A 14,666-nucleotide genomic window follows, 5' to 3' on the forward strand; every position below is an offset into this window, starting at 1 on the left:
GAGGGGACAGCGTTCGCCATCAGTGCTGAATTATTCAGAGCAGCAGGGACAAGGCCTTTCAGAAAGAGCTGAGCGTGTGACTAGGTGACAAAAAGAGTAGAAAAAAATTCATCATGAATACAAATGACATGATATACGACAGGAGACACGCAAAAGCCTTCTGCCTTTCCCATGCAGTGATGGGCTCTAGGTTGAACACGACCAATTCTGAAGTCCTGCTGAAAGATCTGAAGACACGTCTGCAGCACTGACCACCAGACAGCCTCAACAGGCGCTGCGCTGCGGGAATCCCTCAGCACCGCAGGATGAGGCTGTCCTAGGTTAAGATACACAACTCTAACAACGCTATTTTCCTGTCTCCCACACAGGTCACCCACCAAGAGAAGAGGCTCTCTGCCTGAGAATGGAAGGTGTGCTGGACCCTTGACAAAAGCACCACAGCAGCCAAATCGAGAAAGGTGAGGGCAAGCCATTGATAGTGAAAGATTTACAGAGTCGGGCCTGGACTGCGGCAGTGGGGAGAGAACAGTTTTCAAATACAGCGGGTTACCATCTCAAACAAAGACACCAGTTGTTACTGGTGCTTTCCAGTTGTCTGAGTGGGTGGCTGAAGGATACAGAGCGAGAAGTGGAGATCCTTCTAGTTTTAGCAGTATCACCCCAAACCTTACCCGTTATCACCTCCTAATCCTAACACATGTATTCATACGGTAGTTTTAATACCTACTCTTCACATCAGGTTTTCCTTTAAAAACCCAGCCCAACCAAACCAAATGCCTCAACGACTGGAGCTTTAACACAAAGACAGGATGGCAGGTCCCCGCACAGGAGAACTCCCAGGAGGAGACTAACTGCAGGCTTTGGGTGTGAACGCAGGTAACACCTGCTCCACTTACCCATGCAAGGCCCAGACCAGCACCTAAGCTGGGCAGCCTTCACAGCGTCTGCAAAAGAGACACAGAAGATAACCCCCCGAAGGAAACAACTATTTCTAGTTATTGGAAGGTTGCATTCAGGTTCCAATCTGCTAAACAGAGGCATCAGCTACGGACTCTGAATTGTGACAATAAGGAAATTCTTTATTTTCTAAAAGATGGGGGGAGTCTTTTTCGCAGCTCCATGCCACATGTTTCCAGCTGCCCAGGTTTCCATTTGCCAAATACAGCAGCGTTGTCTCTGCATCTGTTCTGCCCTCCCTACTGGGGATAACCCACCCCCACAAATATTCTCTCAAAGAAAAGCAGACAGCAGATGTCATTTTTTCTTGGAGATCCTCTAAAATGTAAATCTGAATGAGCAGAGAGGAGAGCTCTAGCTTCTACGTTATGCTAACAGACACACTCCCGCACGCCATGCTACTAGAAGTCTAAAGCCAACTGTGCCAGCTGCACATAAGGCCCTACTGCAAGCGAGCATCAAAAAACACTGGCGTGCACCGGACGCTTCCACACCTGACTAGCAGCAGAGGGTTTTCTGTGCCTGTATACAAAACAGAACACACAAGGAATATTCATACCCCTCACGTGCTTCCTGGCAAACCAGTGCTAAAAATGCAGACTGGGCCTTAAGGGTTAATGAGATGTATTCAGAGCCACAAAATCACCGCGGCTCAGTCCCCCTCCTAGTTCACAGCACGCGGGCCTGTACCTGCCGAAACGGGGCAGCACAGGGCTTGGAGACAACAGATTAAAGTCAGACGGAGAGGCGAATGGATCCTCTGCTCAGCACAGCAGTATGCCTTGAACGTCATCAAAAAGGGAGGTGGCACCTCCTGGAAAATACTGAGTATGCATCCCTGCTGGAAATGACAACGTGGTGATTTCCAAGAAGCACAGCAAGTTTATTTTGAAGTAAGAGTAGAAATTTATACTAATTAATGTAAAGAATAGCACCATTTTACCTTACTGAGATAATCTTTCTCTGCTTCTAGGAAGAAAGATACTGTAAGATGTTCAACTCCAGCACAAACTCCTCGGGAAACAACTGCAGCCACAGCGCAGCAGTAACTAAGACAGTCATTCCCCTGGTCTACTGCTTCATTTTCACAGCAGGGCTCTTGCTGAACGGTGTCTCCACGTGGATCTTCCTGCATGTTTCTAGCAAAAACAGTTTTATTGTCTATCTCAAAAACATTGTTGTTGCCGATCTCCTGATGAGCCTGACGTTACCTTTCAAAATTCTTGCCGATTCAGAAATCGCATCTCCACAGCTGAACATGTTTGTGTGCAGATACTCTGCTGTTGTTTTTTATACAAACATGTACATCGGGATCACATTTTTTGGCCTCATAGGTTTTGACAGATACTACAAAATTGTAAAGCCTTTATTCACCTCCTTTGTTCACACGGTTAACTACAGTAAGGTGGTCTCTATCATCATATGGTTACTGTTAACGCTTATATCGCTTCCAAATATGATTTTAACTAATGAAATCACTGAAGAAAATTATTCCAGGGAATGTATAGGTCTTAAAAGTGAGCTTGGCAGACAGTGGCACAAGGTGTCAAGTTATATTTGCACAGGGATATTCTGGGTTGTTTTTCTTCTGCTAATCATTTTTTACACTTCTATCTCAAAGAAAATATATAGCTCTTATAAGAAGTTCAGAAGGAACTCAGATGTGACCAAGAGAAAAACCAGCCGTAATATATTCAGTATCATGTTTGTGTTTGTCATTTGCTTTGTACCCTATCACCTCTGCAGAATACCGTACACTCTGAGCCAAACTAGCTCACAATTCAACTGCCAGTCAAAAAAAACTCTGTTCTACACAAAGGAGTTCACTCTTGTACTGTCTGCAGCAAACGTGTGCCTTGATCCCATTATTTATTTTTTCCTCTGCCTACCCTTTAAAGAAAAGCTGTATCAAAAACTACATCTCAAGCTGAAAACTTCCACTGAGGCTGAAATTTCTAAATCCAGAAGATCAAATACATTTCAGGAAAATATAAAAACAGTGTAGACTCTGATCTGTAAAGTAATGCACATTTCAGAAAGTTATTCAAGAACGCAAATGTCTCAAAGAAACTGATGAGAACCAGCAATAAAATAGAAAAAAGTTTTCAGCACAAAGTACCAAGCGGTGTTCCTCTGTATAACAACATGATTGCACGGCCAATATATTTATTACACGCTGTTGCAGCTGGTGCTCTGACTGCATCGTGGCGTGGTACGACCTAACGGGATCTCAACAGAAGAGAGAGGAGTAACTGGAACACCGGATTATCCAACAGACCCCGTCACCAAACCGATCTGCTGCTGTTTCTCACAAAGCCAGGCACGACACACACAATGAGCAACAAACCAGCGTGACGGCCTGCGAAGGGCTGGCAGCTCCACCTCGACAGTAGCAGGCCCTCAGAAGCAGCACGAGAAGTTCAGCACAACTCTCTGACTCGGCCCCCACCAGCCCATGGAAGAGGACTGAGCCCCTGAGAGGAAGCGCTCGCGTACGTACCAGGTCACAAAGCAAAGGGCTGAAGGCAACGTGCAGCTTAAGGAAGGTCTCCATTCCAACAAGTGAGGGGGAAAAACAGAAGGGAAAAAAAAAAAAGAAAGAAAGAAAGAGAAAAAAGGAAAAAATACACATCAAATCCTCAGGACTTTCTGAAACAACACGATCTACACCAAACCCGTTCACACCAAGCTGACTGAGATTTCAGTAACTGCCCCGCTGCGGCTGCAGAAGGAGGTACGAACACTCAAGGAGCCATGTGAACACACACATGTACAGCTGTCTAGAAACTCTGGGATATATGTAAAGCCAGCAAGAATGATTTCTCAGTTTTCCCATGCTTTTAGTGCAATGATAAAGCATTTCTCTCCATACAACGGTAATAGCTGAAAGCCACCAACCTTCTATATATAAATATAATCTCTTTTCTAACTGTATTTTTCAGTGAAGCTTTTTTTTTTTTTAGTTGATTTTGTCTTTGTACAGGGAAAACACACCAGTGCATAAAGTACCCACAAAAGCCTTCACGTAGTGGCTCTGGAAGCTGAACGCTTTCCCTTCACTTAACAAAGACGATACAGAAAACAGAAATAACACGTGCTTCACCTTTCTGCCACTGTGTTTCATTTTAGTCCTCACAGCTAATCCCTCAACATGAAAGATTTTTAAACATACGGTCTTTGAACCTTCTCCAAGGCTGTGGGTAACTGCTCTCGGTCTGCAACCACCCATCTACAGTAACAGCGTCCTACCACCACAAACCATCACGCAGGACCACACCTCAGCTGAAGGCCTGGACAAGCGTGCTGCATTGAAACACGGCAATGGCGCACACTTACCCATTCACCTCCCGCCCGCCTGAAGAGTGGTGCCCCCACGCACACACAGCAGCCGGCACCCAACGCCCAGGCCAGCCGGGATGTTCACCTGACCGCCGGGTTGGGGGGATCCCCAGCCCCAACCAGCCCGCAGCGACTACAGGAGAAGGCTGCATTTTGGCTGTGCTTTTTAAAGAAAACACATAAAAGATTATTTATATGGTTCTTTCAGAGCTCCCTGACTCTTGTCAAACTGAGACCTCCCAGGCTCTTCCCTCCAAGCAAGGGAAATAGCCTGCTGGGGAAGGGAATCCGTTGTTTTGTGGGAGACTTTTTGTCATTTATGGCAAAAACATGTAGCTCTTTACATGGTATGGCTTGGTATTTGCCTACGTAAATCTGAATAACTGTGGCTGTGAAAGCACACTGGCATACAAGATGAAAACACTTCCACAATATGTATTTGTACAACTTTTTAATTGCTTTGCAAGCTTTGAAAAAATTACTTGTATTGTAAAATTGTTTCTTCACCCCACCAGATTACTGATATTAGAATGACAAAAATTGACATACAGGCACCCAGGGGAAAGGATGCTGACCAACACACGTTTTCAGAAGTCACACGACATTTCTAGCTTTTCATTCGCTCTGAAAAAAAATCTCCCTCCAACAGCTTCGCTAGTCAGAAAATGCTTCTGTGACCCCCCATCCTTCTGCAATCCACCACCCTGTGCGTGACATGTCTCACACACCACCATTATTACAACAAGCTTCTGCTCCGTTTCCCCAGCCTTGCTCTCTGCTTCGCTATACAAACTGGGATGGAAAGGCACGGGGTCAATTGTTTTTCCTGCACTGGGTAAGTTAATTCTTTCACACCTTTCCCAGCACATCGTGGCTCAGATTAACCCAGCCAGCTCCCACTCAGAACCCTTGTGGTCGCACTAAGCACCAGCTCCTGCCTTCTCAACCCACCTCCTGGGGAAATTCCCTAAAATTCTTGCACTGAAAGTTACAGGTGACCCAGAGCTAAACAAGGTTCCCTTTTGACGGTGACCCAGTCCCCAGCTGCAGCTCATCCTCCTGACTTACTCATGATTCCCTCCATGGCACTGCAGGACCAAGAACCTGGGTTTGGTCTGTTTATTTTTCGCAGAGCTCAGTTACACAGCTGGACCTGGAATCTCTTGCAAAGGCATGGTGCACCTAGGAAGAACAAGCCTGCACTGCAGGCTGGCAAGAGACATCACACACAGACATCCGCACAAAGGAATTGTCACGTTCACACATTTCAGCCTCTGTCCCCCAAGCCTGGTGGAGTTCCCGGTCATACCTTTGTACGGAGACACTGTTCTGCTGTTCCAAACCTTGAGATAGCACCCAGGTAGGATGGCATAAATCTGCTTCAAAAAGCCCAGAAACATCTCACGTTTTAAACTATGCACCACCTCATAAAGCTGCTCTAGCCTTCAGCAATCTACCCAGAGGCCAGCTCAGCATCACACTGGACAAAGGACAACGCTGCAGTTACCGTGCAATGGGTTATTTATGCTAATATCGTGGTGTAAGGCTTCAACATGGACAGCTTTCTCTGCCACTAGGTAAAGAGCCAAACCTAGCAAGTGGAATCCTTCCTCCACACACTATTTCAGGACAGAAAGCTCAACTCCACAACTGCCACAATATACAAAAAAATTCCAGTTGTGCAGATGTAATCTCAAAAAATGATCTTTATTGTAAAAAACCAACAAAAATAACTCACCAAAGAGGAGGTGGATGCCACTTTAACCTACTTAAGGAGGCCACACCGTCACAAGCAGCAGCTGTAACGAGGGAGCACCCCTTGTATCTGCTGACTTTAACACAGAAGGAACAGGAGGGAAGGGCCAGCTTGTCTCTGTCAACATCTCACACATACTCTCCCATCTCACTCCAATAAGTAAGTCCTTTATTATTTTTACGATAATATCTTCATTATCACATCTACTAATGATCACTTCAGGGCAGTGCATATCTGTAGAACATTGATCAAACAATGTAAAGACCGGAACGGGCGGAAGGTGACGGCAGGCTAAGGAGCGTGCTCTGTGGGCTGCCAGCGACGCCCGTCCCCGGGACGTGGTTACCCACCCGCAGCACCTGGAGTTCACACAGCGCCGTGTGCCGCGCAGAGCGGATCCCCCCCTCTCCGACAGGCTCAGTGACACAGGAACCCTGAACACATCTCACCTCCTTATACTCTGAAATAAATATAGCAATCAGGTTTTTCTTCATCAGAAACAGCTATTTCTGCTCAGAATTCACAACTACCCTGTGCCAAGATCACTCCTATTTTTAATTTACAATGCAGACATCACAACAGGATAAAAAAAAATTAATCTGTCAATGAAAGTCAAGGGAAGTAGTAAAAGAAGAAGAGAAGACTAAACTTGATAGTTTGTACATGAAAAAAACTTGGCTACACCACGCAGAGACTGCTCCTAAAGACATACCTCAGTACCGAAACAGTGACTGCGACAGGCGTGCACAGGAAGAGAGGAAACTCCCTCGGGACTAATTTGTACCATCCGCTCACTGCTGTGCCTCTGACGTTGATTTTGAATGCCTTTCTCACAACTGAAGATAAGCTGAAAGAAAATCTACTGTTTGCAAGTGGTTTTTGGCTTTTTTTTCCTGTTTATCATCACATACATGAGACAAAATCATGATAAAACCAGGGTTTCTATCAGTTCTCCATCTCACATGGACTGCAGAATTTCTGCCCGTGCACATCTGTCTGGCTTGTACAGGCACATAAAAATACACTGAAGAAATCAAAACTCAAAATTCAATCTCAGACTTTCAGCACCTTTAACAAGTAATCCACCCCAAGACATTCCCCAGCACAGCCGTGGCAGCCGGCTCCTGAACACGGCTCTGGAGACCTGCCCATGGAGACAGAGCCACTGTCCGGAGCGGGAGGAGGAACCCCCGCCGGGGCTCTGGGCACGACCCCCTCCTGCAGGCGGCCTGATCCTGCTCTCAGGCTGCTCCGTGCAGAAGGACACGGTGGCAAGGGTGCTTTTCCTGCGGCAGGGATGCTCTCCTGCCCCCCCAGCACCGTTCCACGCCGCCGGAAGCTTACAGTTACCTTCCCCCACCTCAGCGTGGGTGAAACTTCTCCCCATTTTCTCCCACGCCTGATGCCGGGAAATGTGACACACAGTCCGTGTGGGCACAACGTACCAATAAGCCTTCCTTTTGTAACTGCACGGAAAGTAGGCTCCAAAACCTTACATAAGGGAATCATGACGATCTTCCTGATGTGAAAGATACAGGGATATGAACGATACAGATTCAAACACTGGCTTCCTAACAGATGGATTAACATTGGTCGTTACATATTTTCCTTATTTAAAGAAAGGAGATCGCACAGAGCCTGGAACGTCCGTGCCTGGCCAGTGCTCCTTAACAGTTAATGTTCTCCAGCACTGAAGAGAAGGAAAATGCAATGAAAACAAAGTGACATCCCTTTACCATAAGGACAAACATAGTGTAAATGCACTTGCATGCAAGCCTGCCTGTGCTCCTCCAATACAAAATTACAGAAAGTTGTCCTTTTAAACTTAATTCCATCCCTTATAGTGCATCTTTATCTAACTTTAATCCTGAATAAGTCCCACGGGACCCTTATCTGAGGAGCCGTAAGTAAATAATCTCTGAAACAACCTGCTGAAGGGGGAAGAGAAAACACAAGGTGGCATCTCCCGGGGGAATCATCAGCCAACCCAAGTGCGCGTCCAGGATCTCATGCGATCATTACACAGAGTGTTCTTCATCAGCGAGCAGAGCCTGGCTGGGCAGACGCCCGCTCTCCCACGGCCCAGGCAGCATCGCCCTGCACAGCCCCAACACTCCCCACACAGGATACTGTGACATAACGCTTCACAGCTTCACAGAGCCAAACCCTCGGCCAGGAGAACCCGCCAGGACCCCGAGGCACACCCAAACTCCCTCCCCATCCACACTGGCTACTCTCACGCCCTTCCCTTCCCCCAGCTCCTCCGCATCCCCGGCAGGTAACCCAGCGCAGCCCCCAGGCCCCCAGCGCCCTCTCCTCTGCGACGCCGGAGCCCTGGGCTCCCCCTTCCCAGGGCACCGCTCCCTGCTCTGAGCCAGCGGCGGGTGCTCGGCTGGACCACACCTGCAGTGGCGGGTGCTCAGAATTAAAAAAAAGATAAAGCCTCCTAACAGCAGAGCTCTGGAAAGCCTCCGGAAACTTTCTGGAGGTGAAACCTTTCTCCAAAAGAATACACAAAACGCGGGGAGGTATCAGAAGTGATCCTGACACAGGGACCACCCACATAAATCTTTAGTGTGTCCAATTCAAAACACAAGACTCCTCATGCTCTTTTAAAGGTCGGTACACTTAGAATGGGGATTTTTTTTTTTAAGGTTTAGATGTTATTTTTCCTAGCTTTGTTCTCAGAAATGATTTAATCATTCTGCCTGAATTCCCACCCACACCAGCACCCTGTCCCTTCCTTGCACCACCCTCCAATCCCAGGAGTCAGCCGAAGCAGGCATGCATCATGGAAAATGTCAAATCAAAAGTCAAAAACTCAGCAAAGTTTAAACAACCAAAAATAGTTTTATGATGAGAAGTGCTCAGCAACTTTAATTACAGCAAAACCTACCACCTGCATCTGTAATTTATGAACTAAAATGGCCTTTTAAATTAGACATATACATAGGAGAAGAAGATGGCACTGAACTGCAATAAAAACAGAATTACGACTCAGTAGACTCACGTTGTTGTGTTTCCCCTCCTCCCAAAACACTTCTGTACGAACCGTAGACCATTTTTCAGTAAAGGTTTACCCAACCATCACCTTGTCTTTTCAGACCTGGAAAAGTCTTCTGAGCTGTAAACTGCTCTATGGAAAAGGGCAGACACAAACACACAGACACACTAAAAATGACTGAATACTACACTTAAAGGTTAAAAAAAAAAAAAAAGAAAAAGAAAAACACAAGTATGGCAAGATCAGTTTTGCAGAATGAGCATAGCACCACAAAACTGGTCCATGTTTGCTCAAAACTGAACATAGCATCATTCTGGATTAGAAAGTCTCACAAACATTTTGACAAATACGGTCTGAACTTTAGGCTTATGACTAAACTTAAAACCAGACATTCTTGATTTGTTTCTTCACAAAGCTCTGGTACATGATTTGTAAATTCCTGTGGATTCTCAGCTACAGCAAACTGCTAACATTCTGGGGTTTCGGTATCGTCGGCAGCACCCCGGCCTCTCAGTCTGGTGTTAGACATTTTCTCCTAGTTTAAAAAAAAAAAAAGGAAAGGAACAAAAAATAAAAAGCTTAATTCTAAACATTTCCCCTATATCCCTAATGTGTCATTTTTATTTTTAATAGTGCTTGGCAAATGTCCAAAGGCTTATAATTCTAACTGCTGTCAGTAGAATCCCTATGTGCCTTCAAATTTACAAATTAGGCTGCAACTCTAGAAAAAAAACCTGGAATTTCATGCAGGAATACTGTAATGAACGAGAACCAACTACATTGCAAAACCCTGATTCTAGACAGATTTTAAAGGTAAGACATACAGGGAGAAGGGAGTCTCAGATTTTTAAGAACAAAAGCAAAGAACCGGCCATTGCCATCACGCACCTACAGCCCCAGGCCACGAACCTGCCACCAACCTGAGGAAATTTTAGGAACTACACGGGAAGGCCCATGTGCCAGGGCTGACCAAACCGTACGTGTCTTGGCACCCTTACACACGTGAACACACGATGAACATTTAAACGTAAATCTTCAGCCTTGAAGTCAGGAGGAGAGAGAGAGAGAACAGCAGTGCCCTCAGGCCCGCGGGCGCCAGCCGGAGCACAGCACTATCCACCATCCCTGCGGCGTGCCGACGCGGACAGCCCAAGCGACTCCAACCACCTGTCCTCCACAAAACCGTGGTGTGAATTGCAGTAACTGTAAGAATCCATGCTACCGGCCACACCAACACGTCAAACCCGGCTCCTTGGCAGCCCTTTTCCTCCCCTCATTCCCAGTTTCAGCCTACACAGCACCCAGCGCCGGGAGCAGCCCAGCGCCGCGCTGCATGGCACTCAGCGCCCAGCCGCCAGCTCCCGCGCGAGAGCAGAGAGAGGGCTCTGGGCCGTTCCGTGAACGCCGACAGTTCTCTGTCACCTCTCTTTTAGGTAACTTCCACGTGGTTTAGTTATTTGAATGCTGGTTTTAACTGCGTCAATCAGCACATTCTAAAAACCACAGGCACATTTTAAAAAGCCAGCAGACGCAGGCAGAGGAAAAGATTAACACGCTGCTGGGCTGCAAGAGCCGCTGCCAAGAGCCGTCAGAGCTTCGCCGACCAATGCTCAGAAGACCCCGGAGACCACTACAGCAGGTACGTGCTTTTAGTCTGCCCGCTCCAGCCTACCTAGAGCTATGCAAAAGCACAGTTCGAAGCATTAACTGTGCCAAACGTGCAGGAAGTCGGGCTCAGGGACTTCGCAACACAGCCTCTGCTTCGCCTGCAGCCAGCGGCGCTCGGCCGCAGCCAGGCTGTGTGCTCGGAGGCTCCAGCTCCAGCTGCGTTTCGGGGCTGTTTGCTGCCGGGAGGCTGGATGCAGCCCGCCCGAGCCCGCGGAGGCGCAGCACACCGGGAGAGTCCCGCCGCCTCAGCAGGCCCAGCGGCTCCGGCAGCGCCGCGTGCTCCGCGCCGCACAGACCAAAACTTAATTCGGCTCAGTTCCATGTTTTCAAGACAACAGAGACCACCTGCAGAAAGCCAACTGCAAGAAACAAACTGCTCTTCCCCCCGTTTTAAATCTGCAGTCATTCTGGTTTACAAATTAGGCGTTTCTGGATTCGTATTTTACAGCAGAAAATAAATGTGCAAATGCAGTGCTTTTTTTATATTGTGTGTTAAAATTAGGAACAATATAATGAAATAAAAACCTGTCGCTGTCTGATGCTATTCAAGACACAAACATACTGGTTTTCATTCCAAGAAATCCTAACGAACGTGCCTCCTCTCCCACAGACATGCTATGCAGTGTCTGACAGTGTAGCTAACAAACAAAAAACCCCTCTGTCATGGAGCAGGATATTTAGTTAAAAAATAAGAATTTCCTATTTTTCTTTCCTGTAATTTCTAGTGAAACCTAAAAAGGAAGTGAGCAAAATTATTTAATAGCTGCTTCTTTCAAAATGTGCTTTTCCTAAAGGCTCCATAAAAACACGAGATAAATTTACCCTCTGTTCAGGTAGGGAGAGAGAGCAGTTTGCAAAAACTTCACACCGATTAGAACTATTTGCTCATCTCTCTGACGTACCCGCATATTGGTTTGACGGTGCTTTAACTTCAAAACTCCTAATGCATCTTTCTAGAACAAGACTGCCACAAGAATCACCCTTCGTCAGGCATGGTTTCCATTGTTCAAAAGTTATGAAGTTTTAATATTATTAACCAGATCCTTAATCTTAAGCAAATTCAAACCTTTTCCTTTGGTGTTTTGGTCAGGGGGGTTGTGTTGAACCAAACACACACTCAGAAAGACAGAAAGACTTCTCAGAAGTCTGTGTGCTTCCAAGAACAAATCCTAATACATTTCTAAACTTTCCTGACATGAGAACAAAGCCCTCTTGAATATCTGTGAAGCAGCATGAAGAGAAAAATATTTCTTCCCAGTCGCATTTTTTCCATGAAATTAATCACACAAAATTCTCAGAGAATAACTACTGTTGCTCAGGAGAAGTTGAGGTCATTGACATCTTCTGGTTCTTTTTGTAGGTTCTCGGTATCTCCCAGCAGCAAAACCAACTTGCACAAAAAGTTTACAATGTCAAGCAACATTTCACAATGCCATGTTGGCCAAGAAATGGAACCTTTTACCTATTTTTACTACTTTATTTTTCTTATGGGGTTTATCGGAAGTTGTTTCGCTCTATGGGCATTCACACAAAAAGATAACAAACAGAAGTGTATGAGCATCTACTTAATTAACCTCTTAACGGCAGATTTTTTGTTGACTTTGGCGTTGCCAGTAAAGATTATTGTTGACCTAGGAGTTGCATCCTGGAAACTGAGAATATTCCACTGTCAAGTCACAGCCTGTTTCATCTACCTGAACATGTATTTATCAATCATGTTTTTGGGATTTGTAAGCATGGACCGCTGCCTTCAGCTAATGCACAGCTCTAAGATCTACCGCATTCAGGAGCCTGGGTTTGCCAAGATGTTGTCTGCCGTCATATGGACAATGGTTCTCATTATAACGGTGCCTAACATGGCTATTCCAATCCAAAACATTGAGGAGAGACCTGGCGCAGGATGCATCGATTTCAAAACAAAATTTGGGAGAGACTGGCATGTGTTTACTAATTTCATCTGCACAGCAATATTCCTGAACTTCTCAGCTGTGATACTGATTTCCAATTTCCTTGTTATCAGACAACTCTACCGAAACAAATACAGCGAGAGCTACACCAACGTGAAGAAAGCCCTCATCAACATACTGCTGGTAACGGCCGGCTACCTGCTGTGCTTCGTTCCATACCACATTGTTCGCATTCCCTACACTCTGAGCCAAAGCGACGCCATCACCAGCTGCTCTCTGAAACAAGCCCTCTTCAAAGCTAAAGAATCTACACTGCTCTTTGCAGTATCAAACCTCTGTTTTGACCCTATTCTGTATTATCACCTTTCCAAAGCATTCAGGCTGAAATTCACTGAGACTTTTGCAGCACCCAAAGAAGCAAAGGTTTTCAGGGACAAAGAGCTACAACACAGAAGTGAAGAGCAGCTGCAAATATACCAATTCTAAAACACGTCAGAAGAGCGTGCAAATCCACTGTAGAGACAGCCGTGGTGCAAGCACGCGACCACCGTCAACAGCACTCCTGCTGAACAAGGCCAGGCAGAAGCAGAAAACTTGCACGGTAGGTCTGAACCAGCAGCACGTTTGGTGACGCCAGTCAGAAGTAGCTCAGTCTACCAGTGATGACCAGCCACGGACCAGCTTAAGAACACAACACGTTCAGACAGTCTCAAGCACACCTTACCATTATTTATGGTAAACACCTGAACTCGGCTTTTACAAGTTAAATATCGTATACTTACTGTTTTAAATGACTCGGTGCAATCAAGAGATTACTTAATAGCAGTTCCTAAGCTGCGAAGTTTTCAGATGCAATTAACCCAAAAGCATTTCAGAGGGCATTATTTACTCCAGAAAGTGATTTTAAGCTCCACTGATTAAAAATTACTGTGTTTGCTTACATCACACCTGTAGCCTTTACAAATAAATGTCTTGTCCTTGCCAAGTTCCATTGCCTCTCCTTACTGCCGCTTCAATTCATATGAAAAAAGCTAACGACGTGTCATTACAGAAAATTCAAGGAAGTTTTTAAGTTACGATAAAGAGTAAGTATAAATATCCAGTGTGTTCTCGTCATTTGTTTTACTTACAAAAACTTAGAAAACAGTAACTAAGTTCATTAATATTCTAATTTACAACTACTTCCAAAAATAATGCATATGTAGAACAGTCGATAATCAAAATTTTTAAAGTCAATTTGCATAGGTAAAATCCAGCTACCTGGATTAGCTCCATCTGTAAATCAAAAATATTTCAGGAACAAAAACGAATCAAGGTAACTTTTTTCTAATCGTTAAAATGGGCAAAATACAAATCAGTCTTTAAGCAAGCACTCAAAACTGCCTTGAACAGAACTAGCTCGTTCAGTATTCTCACAACAATTCACCTGCAATAAATCAGAACCCAAACTTTGCGGAGTAAGAAACGCGACGCAAAGACAATTGTAGTCATCACATCATACTCTCACATGGCAATTCCTGTTTTGATAGGATTTAGTATCATTGTTTAAAAATAATAATAATAATTCTCGAGTAGATACATTCCAGTTCAGCATCTGGGCCCTTTTTCCAGCACAGTAGAAAACATGAAAAGCCATCTGAATGAAGGTTTGGATCTGGAATGTTATTCACGGGCCCCCCTTCAGCTCCCATGAGCCTACAGACAAACACAGCAGCAGCAGCCAAAAACCCACGCTGGGAACAGCACGCAGTGGGTGGGAAGGAACACCACTATTCTGCCCCTTGCATTTCAGAACTATTTCTTTCAGAACTATTTTGGTATTCATCCGTCTGGCCAACTACAGTGTCAAATTTTCTATTTAGCCAACTTTTGTTAGACCCTGGGACATGGTTTAACTGTGGTGCCTGGCTCCTTACCGCACCCACCTCGCAGCGCACAGCCCGTGCCCGCTGGCAGCAACAGTGTCACACCAAGCAGCCAGGAGCCCTCGGGCAGAGGTCACCCAGCCTGGCTCTCTTCAGACAGTGAGCTTTTC

The 14,666-nt window shown here is 45.6% G+C and overlaps 3 protein-coding genes across 3 annotated transcripts in view; 2 read left to right on the forward strand and 1 right to left on the reverse strand.

Moving 5' to 3' along the window:
• The window catches only part of MED12L (mediator complex subunit 12L), a 131,274-nt gene that overhangs the window by 83,275 nt on the left and 33,333 nt on the right, over nucleotides 1–14,666 (reverse strand). The window lies entirely within an intron of this gene.
• P2RY14 (purinergic receptor P2Y14) lies at nucleotides 355–3,304 on the forward strand. Its single transcript, XM_010125260.2, has 2 exons — nucleotides 355–458; nucleotides 1,931–3,304. Exon 2 carries the CDS (start codon nucleotides 1,949–1,951, stop codon nucleotides 2,960–2,962), a length of 1,014 nt encoding a protein of 337 aa, XP_010123562.2. The 5' UTR covers nucleotides 355–458; nucleotides 1,931–1,948; the 3' UTR covers nucleotides 2,963–3,304.
• On the forward strand, nucleotides 382–13,602 carry GPR171 (G protein-coupled receptor 171). Its single transcript, XM_086755002.1, has 3 exons — nucleotides 382–458; nucleotides 10,490–10,695; nucleotides 12,085–13,602. The coding sequence occupies exon 3, from the start codon at nucleotides 12,134–12,136 to the stop codon at nucleotides 13,115–13,117; it is 984 nt and encodes a 327-aa protein (XP_086611128.1). The 5' UTR covers nucleotides 382–458; nucleotides 10,490–10,695; nucleotides 12,085–12,133; the 3' UTR covers nucleotides 13,118–13,602.

Source organism: Chlamydotis macqueenii, chromosome 9 (genome assembly GCF_036417535.1).
Source record: "Chlamydotis macqueenii isolate bChlMac1 chromosome 9, bChlMac1.mat, whole genome shotgun sequence".
NCBI lineage: Eukaryota > Metazoa > Chordata > Aves > Otidiformes > Otididae > Chlamydotis > Chlamydotis macqueenii.